This window comes from Vitis riparia, chromosome 15 (genome assembly GCF_004353265.1).
Source record: "Vitis riparia cultivar Riparia Gloire de Montpellier isolate 1030 chromosome 15, EGFV_Vit.rip_1.0, whole genome shotgun sequence".
Lineage (NCBI taxonomy): Eukaryota > Viridiplantae > Streptophyta > Magnoliopsida > Vitales > Vitaceae > Vitis > Vitis riparia.
The window spans coordinates 7,616,839-7,633,307 of record NC_048445.1 but is presented as its reverse complement, the minus strand read 5'-3'; the positions used below and the strand labels follow the sequence as shown (position 1 = coordinate 7,633,307).

Below are 16,469 nucleotides of genomic sequence, written 5' to 3'. Positions count from 1 at the left end.
GTGATCATTTTCTTTTCTTTTCTTTTCTTTTTCTTGCTAAGATTTTCACCTCCCAATCATGAAATTAACCAACCAAAGTGGGTTGTTAATTTTTATGTTCCCCTCACAGACGTAAAAGGAAAGGTCCACTTTTAGGAATAATCACTTGTACCTAACACAAAGGAAAGAATCATCACTCTCTATCATCAACCCACCTAAACTCTCTAGTCCCCTAATTGGTGACCACAGCCTCACCTTGCTGGGGCTTCTCCATCAAGCTAAAAGCCCTGTACTCCATGGTTGGTGCCAGTTGGGTTTTCTCCATCTCTCTCTTAATCCCCTTCAGTAAGCCCCCAAACCCATTTCCAAGATTGGAAAATTTTTCCACATCATGCTTCTCTTTAGAGCCCTTTGGCCAAACTCCTCAGCCTAATTCACATTCAATGAATCATGTTTCATTGTGGAAGAAAGGGGTTCATTGAGATGGCTATTGATGGATAAAACTAAAGAGAGGGAGGGGGAGAAGGGTAAGAATTGATTTGAGTAAAAGGGATTAAAATCAAATAGAAAGGAAGAGAATAAGACAATAGGAATTGAATCACGTAAGTTGGAGCCCTTAAAGATTGGTAGGTTGCATTTAATTTTGAGAGGGGGTGGGGGGTAAAAGCATAAGCTGCAGCAGACATGTATGTAAGATTGGTATCACATGTGGGAAGTTTGCCTTCATCTTCACCCAAATCACCTAACAAATGAAACCATATTTATCATGGTATTATAGCAGTGGTGTGTGGGGAAAGGAGAGAGTTGTATTCACTTTTCAACATGAAACTGAACTTTTACAAGAAAAGTGGAACAGGCCAAGAAAGTTGTGCATTATGTAGAGCTATAAGCTTTGCCCTGTCAACATCTCAATACTTAGGTAATGGAAGAGATGATAGTGATCATACATTCACATTACATAAATTTTCACATTATGAAACATGCATCTCCCCACCCTACCCATTTTTCCATCTTAAATTCAGAGACCCCCTTCTTTTCTTTTTCCTTTTTTCCTGTTGTGGTCCTCAAGAAAAATGAATTTCCATTGTGCAGTGCAGTGCACCTTCCCAATTTGATCAGCAAAAAAAGGGGTCTGTATGAAGCTGGTTTCCATCCCCAGTCACAAGACAACAATTTTCTTTTCATCAAACCCAATCATGGAATCGAGTTCTTATATTTAGGTGTTGGCAAGTGGATACATGTGACTTACTAATGAAACATCTACTGTAATCAATCATTGGGCTGCTGCAACTCCTGTGTAGGCCATGAAAAATTCTTCATAATATTGGCATAAAAATTGAGAATGAGAAATTCATTTTATTTTTGTATTGCATTCAAATTAATTATCATAAATGAACAGATGCCAATGTATAGTTCAAATTTCATATATTAGATAAAAATTAAAAAATTTTATCTTATATATTTAAATAAAATTTCTGAAAATAAGACAAAAATGAAATGTAAAACATCTTAAGTTGATTAAAACTTTAAACAAAAAAACAAAGAGGCCCTCGAATTTTTAGGTTTCCTCTCCAAGTTAGGTAGACTTGAACCTCGCTTTATTAATTTACTCAAACAGGGAAGCTTTCTAACACACTCAGCCAATAAACAAGAGACATCCAAACACTGGATGGACCTTAAAATGATTATTATTTAAATCAGTATTACAGTTTCATCAAAATCTCCTATAATTACATGGAAACTTTCATTTGGCATGCCTCCAATTTTCCTGCTACAGCTCTATCTATTTTCTCCTTTGCAGTGAAGAAGGGCAAGCTCTTTCCATCTCTCTGAAGTTGCTTTTCTTCTATCACTCACCTCAACTGAGAAAGTTCAGCAAATCCCTCTACCTGAAATAGGAAAAGGATCAATATGCTTTTTCTAGTAATGGACAGTCGATATATAGATCAATGATTCTCCATAGTGTTTTGAGGGCACACCAGCCATCAGTTAGAATGTTGTCATGCATGCAAATAAGGTCATCAAGAAAGATGGCAACATAAAGAGAAGAAGATTTCTTCCCGGAATTCATCGTATACTGCAATGAAATATATTAAAACAGAATAGTTCCTTTTCTGCAGCATCTAAACAAGCTTTAGGGAATATATCTCTAACATCAAAGGAGTTCTTATCATACAAAATTCATTGAGACACGTTCCAGGTATCTGAGACACCCGAGACTTTCTTCTATTTCACTACTTGCTTGCTGAAAGACACCATTTTCTTGAGAGGAAAGGGAAGGAAGAGGAAAAAGGAATGATGAGAAAACTAAAGCCTTCGGTGAAAAGGGACCACAGAGAATGACAGAAAGAAGAAGACAAAAGCATGACATGTTATCTTCAACCGTTTGTAGAGTCCCCACGAAACTTCTGAACTCTATAGTGCAAGTATAGAACTAAATGGTCCCAGAAACCTCACACTGAACTTTTTCTAACACGTTTGAGTAGTGAGGAAGAAAACACAAAACACTGAAAGGAAAAACACAAATTAAAGCTATTATTGTGGTCACAGGCCCAGATTTGAACTTTGCATACATATACGGGAGACAATTATATGGGGTGTGGAAGAAAGCAACTGCACGGGAACATGGTTCTATACATGTACTTTGTGGAATATACATATCCAGGCATGTGCTTTTTATTGTGTGCATGTGCATAACAATTATGAGGTTGTATTTGATGGTCAGGTAAAAAAATACTAACCATAACATGGACAACACCACAACTATCATTGGGCTGCATAATTTATTTCACTAACACACATAAGATACATTCTTCTGTAAATTTCAAAGACAAAAGGTGGAAATGTGCGGGTATTCTTCTGGGAGTCGATTATCTGTAACCAAATGTTAAAAAGTGAACAATAAAGCTGATTATTGATAAACACAATTATGCTTAATGTTACAGAAACAAAGAAAAATAAAAATAAATCACAGGGAAATTTTAGCTTTTGCATCATTATCTGTCCCTAGAGGGGGATGATGCTACAATTGATGGCTTTGAGAGGTTACCATATCATGACAATGAAATCTAGAAGATATTTAACCGTGGCTGGATGCAACAGCTAAATTTGAACATTTGCATAATCTAGAAAAGAAAAATAATTGTGAGAGTTTAAAATTCCTCTTCATTGGGGACCAGTGTGGTTGTGAAACCATGTCCACAAGCTAATGTAAAATGTGGAACAAAAAAGAAAAAATAAAAAAGGAAATAATTAGTGGTGATCAGGTTGACTATTGTTTACAAATGAATAACTTACTTTGGCTTGTCAGTTAAGGTCACCAGAGATCTGATAATACCAGGGCTGATCTTGTCAGCAAGAACACCTTTCTCCGAAATTAAAAAGGATTTTTCCTTCAAGTAGCTTTGTAGTTTCTTTGCATCATAATCAAGTCGTTCTTGATCTACATTGCCTCAAAAAATTGAAAAGAAAAGAGATGACATGATCACAACATGAATGATTATTATGCTTTAACAAATAGGATATATTATCTTTTATATATATATATATATATATATAGGCAAAAAAAAAAACATATATTTACAGCACCTAGCAAAAGGCGCACCAAAGTACACAAGTCAAACAAATTGGATATAATTCATATTGTGATATTAATTAGTCAACGCTACATGTTTTTCTCTCCTTAGAATTGCCTCACTTCCCATTTTCCCACATTAATATCTTTCCAATCAACACATGGTTTGGGGTGTAAATAGGGGTGAATGAGGTGGAAAAGTTCATACCTAATATGTATCTATGGATAGCGATCAAATCAAAGGGAAATGCGATAGGACAGCAATAAAGCTAGACATGCTTTATTTATAAATTGTAGGAAGCCAAGCAACATGCCTGTTGAATGAGGCCTTGCTGAAAAGAGGATTCTGATAAAAGCAAGTCATGAGATAGAAAGGTTTAGGATTACAAAAAGTGACTTCCATCAGAAGTTAGGTAACACCAATTAGCGACAAGTAGAATAGGAAAGAAAAAAGGCACTGAGACTAACTTTGCCATGAGACATGATTAAGCAACTTTTGCTTTAAAAAACAAGAATTGAGTGATATGGTTCAATACAAATGCAATGTGGGAGAATAGGAGGATAAAAAGGATCCTAGGTCAAGGACTCTAAAGAAAGACATTATGGATTGTGATGTAACATCATATAAAATCCCAGACAAAGAAAAATGGGATAAAACTTACTTAAGTTGTACCATGTCTCTGCATCTCAACTAGTAATTCTAAACAGCTTCTTAAACAAAATGTGTTGCAAAAAAGCCCTCAGTAAAATAAGTAGAATGCTTTTATTCTATTTTACATAATTAAGGGTTGATTCACTTTAATTCTAAAATTTTTAGGTCTTCCACCTACAGCTGGATGCAACACTCTGGACACATGGGATTCTGTCAAAAATATCATAAAGAAACAACTCCCAATTCAAAAGTTGAAAACCTTATCCCACCAGGGAAGAGTTACCCACTGAGTAGTCCACCTAATATTGCAGCCTCCTATCTCTCTCTCTTTTCCAATCTCGGTTGGAAAGGGTGAGCACCTAGCAAAGCACTTTGGAACTTGCTTTGGAGTGATATAGTAATAAAACAAAGGATTTCTGCAATGATTGAAACCACAGAATGAAGTGGAAGGCATTACACTAAAACAAAAAGACGGAACTCAAGGACTTCTAATACTTTAATAATTTACACAAATTTTTTGGTTATAGAATTGACGGTTAATGACCATACAAGTTTTATATCATGCAAACAACTCCTTCCAAGATAAGTGGTTTTATAGGCCACTGGACCTTTAACATAATCAATTATCAAGAAAGCTTCTCTTTTCATCCAAATACCTTTCCATGGATTTCCAAATATTACCTTATTTTTATATTGCATATTTTTTAACATTTCCAAAAAGGGCTCCACAATTGAGATGACAGGCACACTAAATAAATTTGGTACCTTTATACACTGTATAAAATACATATCATCTTATATATAGCAAACAGCAAGAAAGACCTCATATAGATAACCTAAGTTTGAAGTTGTCCATTACTTATTAATGTTTACACAAATATAAGGACATGTTTTTTTAATTGACCCATGATTTAATCTTAGAACCATTATAACATAGCATAAATTCTGGGGAGAACCAAAGTTCCAAATTCAATACAGTACAATCCATCATATCACATTTAAATCTATATAAATATCCAATTTAAACAACTAATTTCGAAAAAGAAAAGGTTCCAGCAAAAGACCTTTCTCCAAAATGGAATGAGCAGCATGAAATGGAATCCTAGAAAAAACATCAGTTCCAGGGAACATCGTCCATGTGTTCTCCCTTGAGTCATGGTTGCCACAGGTTGCACACACCTCCTTCACCAAAGGCCTTGATTCAAGCTGCTCAATCTCCTTCATGATCGACTCAAAAGGAGAAGGAACACTGGTTTTTGTTGTCCGTGCCCTCTTCCTAAGTGCTGTAAGGGCTTCCCTATTCCCATTCCTCACTCTATCATTCTCAACTAGCTAGATTTTGCCATAATAAGAAATCCATAAATCTCCATTGGATTAAAAGAGGAGAACCAGGCAAAGAAAAGGAGAAATCAAATCCTAGGGCAAGGTTTATCCAGGTTCATGGTTTTCAAAAATGAAAAGCAAAGAATTATGCAGAAAATGCTTCTCACATGCATTACCATATTTTAAAATTCTCTCAAAAAAGGCACAAATTTCAGATACTCCAAGCAGTCATTTTCTACATTTTCATTTTCAAACATCCCTACAAAAAACCAAACTGCCAGAAAAAAGACAAATTCTTAAAAAATTTCTCCATTTCCATTTCTGGAGATTTCAGCAATGCATTTATTGAAACAAACCACAGCTGTGACAATTGATTTCATTTTAAGCTGCTTTAGCTTCATAAAAATGAAATTTTCATATTAGATAAGCAAAATGGAGGTTTTAGGCTCAGCTCAATGAAGGTCCTCTTCTCCCAAGTCCTAATTTTTTTTTTTTTATCAGATCCCAGGTCCAAAAGATTGAAAACTCCAAAACTCTGGTCTTCTTCTGTTTTTTTTTTTTTTTCCTACAATTTTTTAGTAGACAAATTGAGTCTTAGAGAGAGCTTAAACACCCTAAATGTAGTTCTGGAAAAAGAAAATTTACAGTCCACTTTTACCTGATGTCGAGCTAAAAGGACATTCTCAGCTTCAATTTCAATCTCAATGAAGCCTTGTTGGAGTTGCTTCATACTTTCATCCATTTTAGTCCTCTATGAGACCCCTTACCTGAATGGTGAAACGTTTTCACATTATTTGTTAACTACAACAACATATAAGAAATCAAGGCTACATTTGGCTAAAACAGAATAGACTCAATCTAGAATTCCAATTCTGTGGAAATAAAAAACCTGCTGCAATTGTGAAAATGAATTTTTTTTTATAAGTAAAAGAGATAAAAATTGTATTGAAAAGAGCCGCTAAAACAGCGACTCAAAGTATACAAAGAAGATACACCTCCCCTATCAAACACGGAGGAGCAAGAAAAACCCCACCCTCAACGAGAACCCGCCTAATCAATGAAACCAACTAAGGTCAAAGGACCATCTTTTATAAACAATTTTGTCTCCGACCAAAGCAAGAAAACAAAAGAACTCTTAAGTCTTTGGATGAACAACACATTATCTTCAAACGCAATACTATTTCTTGCCTTCCAAACCGTCCAAAAAATACATAAGGGACCTGCTCTCCAAACTTCCTTTTCTCATTTTTCCCACAAAAGACCCGTTCCAGCTCAACAGCGTCTCCTTAACAGTGGCTGGCAGCACCCACTGCAACCCAAAGAGAGAAAAAAACAAAGCCTATAAAGTCCTTATCTTGGCACAATGGAGGAGGATGTGATCTATCGATTCTTCATGCATTTGACGAAGGTAGCATCTATTCACTAAAGGCCATCCTCTTTTTTGGAGTTGGTCCAAAGTAAGAGCTTTTCCCCCCTTGCTTCCACCCAAAAAAACTCACTTTAGGCTGCACGCAAGTTTTCCAAATAACATTCGAAGGGAAAGAGACTGAAGGGTCAAAACCTAATGCTTTGTAGAGAGACTTAATGGAAAACTTCTCACATTTAGTCTCTATCCAAAGCACCCTATCTTCCACATCCTGCTGAACACTTCCCATTGAGACCTAATAAAAACCTATACACCTCATCCACCTCCCAATCATTGAAAGGTCTAGAGAAAAGTGGGCTCCAACTCCCCCCTCCCTCAGTGGCACTCCACACATCTTTCACCCAAGCACCCTTGGAGACAGCTAGTGCAAATAAAGTAGGAAAGGAAACACAAAAAGGTGCAGCCCCACACCATCTATCCTTCCAAAATTTCACCCTATGGCCATTACTCACCACAAAAGAAAGCCCACTACTTACAACATGCCACTCCCTCCTAATTGCTTTCCACAACCCCACACCATACCCCCTCCTCACTTCCTTGGAACATCAACCCCATTACTCCTCCCCATACTTTCCTTTAATCACTTGATTCCAAAAAGCCCCTTTCTCATTTGCAAACCTCTAATTCCATTTGCACAAAAGCGCCTTATTTAGAGTAGAGAGGTGTTTCACCCCTAACCCCCTTTTGTTTTTGTCCAAGCAAACCAACTCCCACCTAACAAGATGAGGTTTCTGCTCAAGAGCCTCGCCTCCCCACAAAAAATCCCTCTGAATCTACTCTAACCTCAATTTGACCGTCCTTGGTAGAAAAAGCACAGACATGAAAGAAATGGGCAAGCTAGCCAAAGTGCTCCAAATCAAGGTAATCCTCCCTTCTTTGGAAATGTATTGGCATTCCCACCGAGCCAATCTCTTTCAAACCCTCACCTCCACTCCATCCCAAGCAGCTACAAATTTATAAAGAGCACCCAACGACAATCCCAAATAAGAAGACAAGAGACTCCCAACTTTGCAACCAAGTTCTGCAGCTAGAGCCTCCACGTTTTCTACACATCCCACTGGGATTAACGCACTTTTATCCAAGTTAATCTTCAATCCCAAAATGACCTCAAACCACATTAGAGTCCAACTTAAATACATCATCCGATCTTGAGAAGGCCCCACAAAAAACCAAAGTGTCATCGGCGAACAATAAATGAGACACTTGGGCCCCCTCACCTTCTTGACCCCTCACCTTATAGGACAGTAGAAAACCCCCATTTACAACTCTCTGAAGAAGGCAACTAAGAGCCTCCATTGCAATCACAAAAAGATACGGTGAGAGAGGATCCCCCTGCCTCAAAACCCCTAGAACTCTGGAAGAAACCTGAGGAAGTCCCATTAGCCATAATAGAAAAACTGGTTGTGGAGATACACCACCGCATCCACCTAAGCCATTTCTCCCCGAAACCCATCAAACCCATAACTGAAAGCAAGAAAGAGCAATCCACATGATCTGCCGCCTTTTCTATGTCAAGTTTGCACATCACCACCCCCTCATTGCTCTTCAAAATCGAATCTATGACTTCATTAGCAACAAGGGTAGCATCCAAGATTTGTCTTCCTTCCACAAAGGCATTTTAGGCCTTAGAGACCACCTTACCCACCACCAGCTTTAACCTATTGGCTAGCACTTTAGCTAGCCACTTGTACAGCCCTCCCACCAAACTAATTGACCTGAAATCCCTTAAGTCTTCCACTCCCCCTTTCTTTGGGATCAAAATAAGGAAAGTTGCATTCAGACTTCTGACAAAACAATTGTGGTAATGAAACTCCCTGAAAAACCCCATAACCTCCTCCTTCACAAAACCCCAAGAATGTTGCCAGAAAGCCATAGAAAACCCATCAGGCCCTGGAGTTTTTTTCCCACTAAAACCCTTTAGAGCCTCAAAAACCTCCAACTCAGAAAAAGGCTCCTCCAGCCTAGCCGCTTCAACAGCCACCAAAGTTGCAAAAAGACAGACCACTAATACTGGGTCTCCACCCTCCTGCAGCAGACAACAAGACCTTAAACTCATTCACCACTCCTCTAATTCCATCCTCCTCAGTTAACCACGAACCATTAATTTTAATCCAAGCCCCTGGATTCCTCCTCTTGTGAGCATTAGCCAACTTGTGGAAAAAAACTAGCGTTTCTATCCCCTTCCTTCAACCATACTTCCCTTGATTTCTGCCTCTTAGAAATTTCTTCTAGGAGAATCCCCTTTTTAAAATCCTCCTTTGCTCCTTCACTAGCTTCCAACTCATGAATAGCGAGAAGCCAATCTAACTCTACTCTGTCCCAAAATTCCACCTGATTGAGAGCCCAAGCCTTATTAACTTCAACTTTCCCAAAGACATTCCTATTCCAGTCTCTCAATAACGGCTTCAAGACTTTCAGCTTCGCAGCTAAAACAAAACTAGCAGACCCACTGAAACTAAAACCCTACCACCAAGCCTATAGCTTGTCCTTGAAGCCCTCCTCTTTCAACCACATATTTTCAAATCTAAAAGGCTTAGGGCCTCTTCTCGGACCTCCCCCGTCTAGCAAAATTGGACAATGATCATAAACTGGTTTAAGAAGGGCACACTGTACAAACCCCTGTAAAACGACCTTCCCAATCCTCCGAGACCAAAAACCAATCGAGCCTAGAATTAAACTGATTATTCAAGCCACCCCTCCAAGTGTAAGAACCTCCTTGCAAAGGCAAATCCCTAAGCTCTAAATTCTCAATAATCTCAGAGAACCTCCTCATTGAACAGGTAAGTCTGCCTCCTCTACTACACTCCACAGGGAACCTAACCACATTAAAATCACCTACCACACACCAAGGGCCACCCAATAACCCTCTAACAGCACCTAGCTCACCCCAGAACTCTTCCCTCTCTTTCTTCAGAGTGAGGCCATAAACCCCTGTAAAAATCCAACAAAAGTCATCCTCACAATTCTTAAACCGGCAAGACGCTAAGAAAATCCCTACTTCCACATCCAACAATTGTAACACCTTATTGTCCCAGAATACCAACACACCACCAGAGGCACCCCTCGAGTTAACAGTCCTCCACTCTAAATATCTTCCCACTCCAAGGCTCCGGACTATCTTCTTCGACATTTCTTGCATCTTAGTCTCCTGTAAGCACACTAAATCCACCTTCTGAGGCTTGATCAACGCCTTAATCACCTTTCTCTTAGCACTATCATTGGCCCCTCTAACGTTCCACAATATAATTCTCAATTTCAAAAAGCAAAATATATAACCCCCATGCACTTCTCAAAAACAAAGGGCATAGCTTCATTAAGCAAGTTGTAGTTCCCCCACACACCTCTCTGTACCACTATAATTCACCGAACACTCAAGTTTTTTCAATTCCCTATCTGATCTTGAGATCTTCTGGACTTTCCTCTTTTTTCCAGCCAAATTGCCCTTGAGATCTTTCCTTTCTTTCATTTTTTTCATAAGCTCCATGATCTCCCCCTCAAACCCCTCAGTAGGCATTCCCAAACATCGGTAGAAAGTCACGAAACTCATCCACAAAACCGTGGCTCTCCTCTCTTCCCCCTCCAATCCACTTTCCAGATCTCTTGCCAACAACACTTTTCCACCATATGCCTTGGCCCCCCTTCTAACTCAGTCGAGGCTCCCCTACCATCTGCCCAAATCACCCTCAATGGGTCAACAACCGCCTCTCCAACCTCAACAACCAACTCATCAAGTGTCCCAAGGCCCTGACTAGCAACCACCATCGCCTTATCCCCCCTAAAGAAAGAAGAAAAAGGAGAAACCCAACCTCCAAAGCTAGAAAAAGAACCAGACTCAAGAAATGAGTACCTGGAAGCTTCCTCCAGTAGGGATTCATCTGCTATAGACGTTCCCTCCTGCCTCTGTAATCAACACTGCACCGAGAAACGCATCATCAAGACTCCTCTCCAAGGTAACAATCTTAACTCCAAGAGCCCTAGGCTCTTTAAAAGCCCCAGCTACAGACTCCTGGACCGGGCCTTTTTGGCTTAACTTTAGAGAGTTGGGTTGTCCCTTAACCACAGGCCCACTAGCCTCTTTGTCCACCAAGCTTTGGCCCTTACTAAGGCCCATAGGCCCAGTCCTAACTAAGCCTCACAACTTAGGCTCTTAGGCTCCAGAGACTAACTCACGCTTGTTGAACTCGGCCCAGTAACCCTTAGGCCCACTTCCTTCCCCATTTTATCTCTCTCCAACATCAGAAGAGGAGCACCTTTCCTCAACAACTACCTTCCCCTTCCCATTTTTACGTGCAACTGCCTCTATATCACCAACCATACCTAAATTGTGCAATTCAGAGTCAACACCCACTTTCATTGCTCTGACTTCGCCTCTGGAACACGCTGCTTCAACCATTGGAGCCTGCACTTGCACCTGCGAAGGCCCCACACTACTCCCTACGCGTGAATCTACCTCTCCTCCATCTCTCACCCTTGTCCTCTCCTTCCCTTTGCATCGACACCACCATCGACACCCATGGTGGCACTTCCCATCACAATTGAATTGCAAAACATGAAGAGCCCACCACCAACTGTAACGTCTCAGGGAAGTCTTTCCCCTCAGACCTCACCAAAAGCTTGGCCCACTAAAATTGCACGAAGTTTTTTGTGTCATCGTCCACATCAACGAACCCTCCGCAACTATCCCCCAACTTCCTAAACACCTCCTGGTTCCAAAATTGTAACAACAGACCCACTGCCCTCACCCAACAATGATTAACATGAACTCCAGCCCGATAACAACCTACCTCGGGCCCCTACCTCTCAATATGAAACACCTTGTCCTAAAAGTACCGAATCCCTTTTCTCAACACCCTTTCTACTTCCACTACATCCTCAAATTTTGCCAGGAAAAGCCCACCACCCAAATTCGAAAAACTCACTCCCCCTTTCAAATTCCACAGATGCACTCCCCATCTTCTTAACAAAGCCAACTTAGGGACCAGAGGTGTCGTTCCACCCCACCATCCCACCAAACAGAGCCCCAATTGCTCATCCCTGCTCCTCAAGTCTCTGCCCCCAAGTTGAAGCCACACTACGTCTCTTAGTCTTCCAACCTTTGCCTTTGTAACCTCAGCAAAAGACCTTTTCTCCTCCTCCACCTCCCCCTAATCATCACCAATCCTACCTACCTTATCACCAACATAACCATAGCCCACCTTAACTTCACCAGGGGTAACCACACCAAGAGAACGCAACTTTTCAACCAACTTAACCCAACCCCCCAGGATTCCTCTTCCCTCCGGAAAGACCAAATAGAATCTCTTCCCTCCCACATCACGAACAGAACAGAGGATGAACCTTCCTGCCTCGTTAGCGCGCCTGTCCAGTCTAAATTTCCTTCCTTCCTCTTCCTAACTCCTTGCCCCTCTCCCAAAACTCTCCTCCTTACAGCACACTTCCAACCCTTCCAGCAAGCACCTTAGACTGGATTCGCCAAACCTAATCCACAAGGAAAAATCTCTCCATCTCTCCAAGATAATACCACGTAGCTTCCCACCAACATCCTCAACCGAAATCTCGAAAGACTTCAACTCCATAGCAAACCAGCATCTACCCCTTACCTTGTGCCTCATCTCCCTCCCACTCTCACTAGAACAACCAAACTGAAAAAATGAATTGATTACGAAAGCTCAAATTGCGAAAATTAATTTGTGGGTTAGAGGTTTATATAACGTAAACAAAATTCCATCTCCATTGGATAAAAAGCAACCTAACATTGGAATTGAGATTGGCACTTCCAATTCGCAGGCCCCAAGTCTATGCAACCAAACATATCACTTAGGACCATGTTTGTTTGCACAGAATGGGATTCGATTCAGAAGTTCCAATTCTTTGGAGCTAAAAAGCCTCACTTTTACTTTGGGATTGCATCTATGGACTAGTAGCATAGCGAGATTTTATTTTTTTTTCCTTTTTTCTTTTTCTTCTGATAGGCAAATTGTGGCAAATCAAATTTAATTCAATTCCAAATCCACCGGTGTTTCAATTAGACCTAGCACCTAAAATTCCAACTCTATGCAACTAAACATAGGATAAAAAAATTCAAGAGGTCCAATAAACCATAGAGTACACTATTAAGAACCTCTTCAAAAAAAGTACAAACACAATGACAAAGGCCTCTTGAAACTAAATATATTATATCAAAGTGATCTAAGTTAGTAAAAATGGCCAAAATCTTGTTAGGGACAATGAAAGTTCAATTAGAATTGTCACAAAGAGAACATTCCAAATAATAAAATATCTATTGAAATCACAGTTAAATTTAAAAAAAAATAATCAAAACAATGCAAGAACAATTTTGCTACTTTTGTGTAGAACAAAAGGCAATGCATAATTCAAAATTTATCACAGCAAATATTCATAACTGATGGTTAGCCAGAATGGGATGGGGATTGCACATTCAAATGATTCATAGGTAAAACACACACAGCACAAAAAGCATAACTCAAAATTTATCAAAGCATGGATTCATAACGTTTGATTGGCCAGAATGGGATGGGGAATGCACATTCTAATGGTTCATGGGCAACAGAGAGAGAAAAAGAGCACAAAGAACATTTCAAATAAATAAAATATCTACCAAAATCACAGTTCAATTAAAAAAAAATCACAAAATTTCAAGAAAAATTTTGCTACTTTGTGTAGAGAAGAAAGGTGGTGCATAATTCAGAATTTATCAAAACATGAATTCATGAATCCTGGTCAGTCAGAATGGGATGGAGAAGAGAGAGTTATCAAAACATAAATTGATAACCTTTGTTAGTTAGAATGGAATGGCAAGAGAGAGAGAGAGAGAGAGAGAGAGAGAGAGAGAACGATTTTCTCTAAATTTCAACCATTTTCTCAGGCACATAATAAGAGATTTTTATAAAGAAAAGAAAAAAAAAAACCTTGGTTTTCTCTTACTTTGCTCCACTTGGTGTGCACCACAAGAACCAGATATTCCCACCAGAAAAAAATAAAAAATAAAAAAATGAAACATACAACACTCATTAAAATTTTTTTGGAAACCTTAACGGAGAAAGAGTGAAACTCGACATAGGTGATTAGAGAGAGAGTTTAATCCGCACTTTGAGAGAGAGACAATCAATTAAATTCCAGTTTTAAGGTTTGAGTTTTACCAATAAGAAGCTATATGGAGCCTAGACAAAATCTTTTCCAGTAAAATTTGATGGAAAATGATATATATTGAGAACCCAAAAACCAAAAACTTAAGTTTTTAGAAAATTGGTAACTAGTATTAGAGCTCTAGTTACTAAATTTCTTGGGTTAAAGTCTTCCCCGCATTATTTATTTGTCTAATTTGTCTGCAACTCTCTCACAACTAATTATCTCTTATCATAAATTTTTGTCTTCTTCCCACTTACAAGACCTCGCAGTTTAAGCATTTAACAAAATTAGTAACTCAGCAAAGTCAAATTAAAATGATATGTTGTTGAAAAGAGTTTATCAATACAAAGTATAAAATTTAAAATTTTATTTTCTATATTTTTATCATAATATGTATAATTTTTTTGAGTGATTCACTCAATTAACTTTATTTATATTTTTTTAACATGTGAAATTATTATAATAATCAGATTTAATTTTAATAATTTAGTAGTGATATTTCAATTGATTGTGTAATATTTTTGTAAATGTACATAGTGATTAGTGAAGTTGGATATTCAAGTGAAATATATGTTCTGTAAGTTTGATAAATATCGCCGATATTTCGGTATTTATCGGTATTTTTACCGATTTTTTTGGAAAATTTCTCGAGATTTCCTACCAGTCCAGCCCACGCACAGGATACAAAATCTGTCCAATTTTTTATTTTTTTAAAAAAAAAAACATAAGATGCTATTTGGTAATCTGATCATGATTTGCAGGCAAAGGTTATGTTTTTCAGTCTGGCTCAAAAATCGTGGATTTAGGGTTCGAGAAATTTAAATCCAATGGCATAAAAGCAAAGAGACCCCTAGAACAGATCCAGAACAGACAGGGAGCGAAAAAAAAAAAAAAAGCATTTTTTTTGGTTTTCCTCGGGGGTTTTGCATGGATTTTCTCGGAAATCAAACAAGGATGAATTTTCCCGGAAATCAAATGGGGGATGGATTTTCTTGGGAATCAAACGGGGGTTGCTAAAAAAAAATGATAATAATAGCATGATTAGATTAGTACCTGCGAGGACTGAGAGTGGCAGAGGAAAATAGGGCCTTTCTAGGATTCTCTCGTCTGGAGGGCAACTTCAGAAAAGGGCTCCTTGATGCATCGGGTGAGAGAAGCGAGTGGCCCTTTTGATTTTTAGATTTAGTAGAGATAAAAAGGGGGAAGCAAATCATGAGAACAATTTTCCTCTCTATCTTTATTTTGATTAAATCAAAACTAGCGTTTGAAATATGGATGATATTTCATCGAAATTGCACGCCCACGCATCATTAGGGCTTTTTTAACTTTTACGGTCATTTTAAAAAATAATTCTTAAAAAATGGTACTTTGCAAAATAATTTTTAAAATATGGCACTTTGAAAAATAATTCCAAATCTACTGCATTTATTGCTACTTTAAAAGGTGTTTATTGAAGAGACATCTTTTATATTTTCATATCAATCATAAATGTTAAAAAAAAAATTGAATTTACGCTAAAGTTGTCTCTTGAAGAGACACCTTCCATAATTCCATAAAATTGAATTTACATTGAAGATGTATTTTCAATACACACCTTTCACAATTTTTATATCAATAATACACGTTAAAAAAATTTGAATTTACATTAAAAGTGTTTCTTCAAGAGACACCTTTTATAATTCTACAAAATCAAATTTATATTAAAAGTGTCTTAAATAGACATTTTTTGCAGTTTTTGTATCAGTTTCATAATAAAAAATTTCAATTTATATTAAAGATGTCTTCTTAAGACACATTTTCTATAATTTTACAAAATTAAATTGTATCAATGATCCATTGAAATAATTGAATTTATACTAAGAGTGTATTTTCAAAAGACACGTTCCATAATTTCATAAAATTAAATTTATATTGAAAGGTTTTCCTTCAAGAGACACTTTTAGTATAAATTTAATTTTTTTAATAGGTGACTAATATAAAAATTGTGGAAAGTGTTTCTTCAAAAGACACATTTAGTATATATTTAATTTTGTGGAATTATATAAACTCTTTCAATGTAAATTCAATTTTTTTCACTGTGTGACTGATATGAAAATTATCAATGATGTTTCTTCTATAAATACCTTTAGTATTAATTTGATTTTATGGTATTATGGAAATGATATTTCTTTAGTATAAATTCAATTTTTTTTCAACTTGTATGACTAATAAAAAAAAAATGAAAAAGTGTCTTTTGAAGAGACACTTTTAATATAAATTCAATTTCATGGAATTATGGAAAGTGTCTCTTTAAAAGACATATTTAGTGTAAATTCAATTTTTTTTGTAACATTTATAGTTGATATAAAAAATATAAAAGGTGTCTC

The 16,469-nt window shown here is 37.6% G+C and overlaps 1 protein-coding gene across 4 annotated transcripts; it reads right to left on the bottom strand.

Annotated features, from left to right (window-relative positions):
• Positions 1-1,555: 1,555 nt before the first annotated feature.
• Positions 1,556-15,396, bottom strand: LOC117932199. Of its 4 annotated transcripts, XR_004654121.1 has the most exons (6): positions 15,157-15,396; positions 6,187-6,295; positions 5,270-5,537; positions 3,277-3,430; positions 2,721-2,853; positions 1,556-1,868 (listed from the first exon to the last, which is right to left on the bottom strand). XR_004654121.1 is itself a non-coding variant. In XM_034853308.1 (5 exons), exons 2-5 carry the CDS (start codon positions 6,268-6,270, stop codon positions 1,865-1,867), a joined length of 510 nt encoding a protein of 169 aa, XP_034709199.1. In that variant the 5' UTR covers positions 6,271-6,295; positions 15,157-15,392; the 3' UTR covers positions 1,556-1,864. The 4 variants fall into 4 exon arrangements, 3 of the variants coding, with proteins under 3 accessions (XP_034709199.1, XP_034709201.1, XP_034709200.1); XM_034853308.1 differs by lacking the exon at positions 2,721-2,853 and having other exon boundaries at positions 15,157-15,392; XM_034853310.1 differs by lacking the exon at positions 2,721-2,853 and having other exon boundaries at positions 3,277-3,421; positions 15,157-15,373.
• Between the last annotated feature and the right edge of the window lie 1,073 nt (positions 15,397-16,469).

What these genes read in the sequence shown, in the direction of transcription:
- LOC117932199 (XM_034853308.1), bottom strand. Translation starts at nt 6,270, where the DNA reads ATGGATGAAAGTATGAAGCAACTCCAACAAGGCTTCATTGAGATTGAA. An exon ending in TCCTTTTAGCTCGACATCAG is followed by an intron (nt 5,538 to 6,186) that starts GTAAAAGTGGAC and finishes GGCAAAATCTAG; the next exon opens with CTAGTTGAGAATGATAGAGT. An exon ending in TCATTCCATTTTGGAGAAAG is followed by an intron (nt 3,431 to 5,269) that starts GTCTTTTGCTGG and finishes CAATTTTTTGAG; the next exon opens with GCAATGTAGATCAAGAACGA.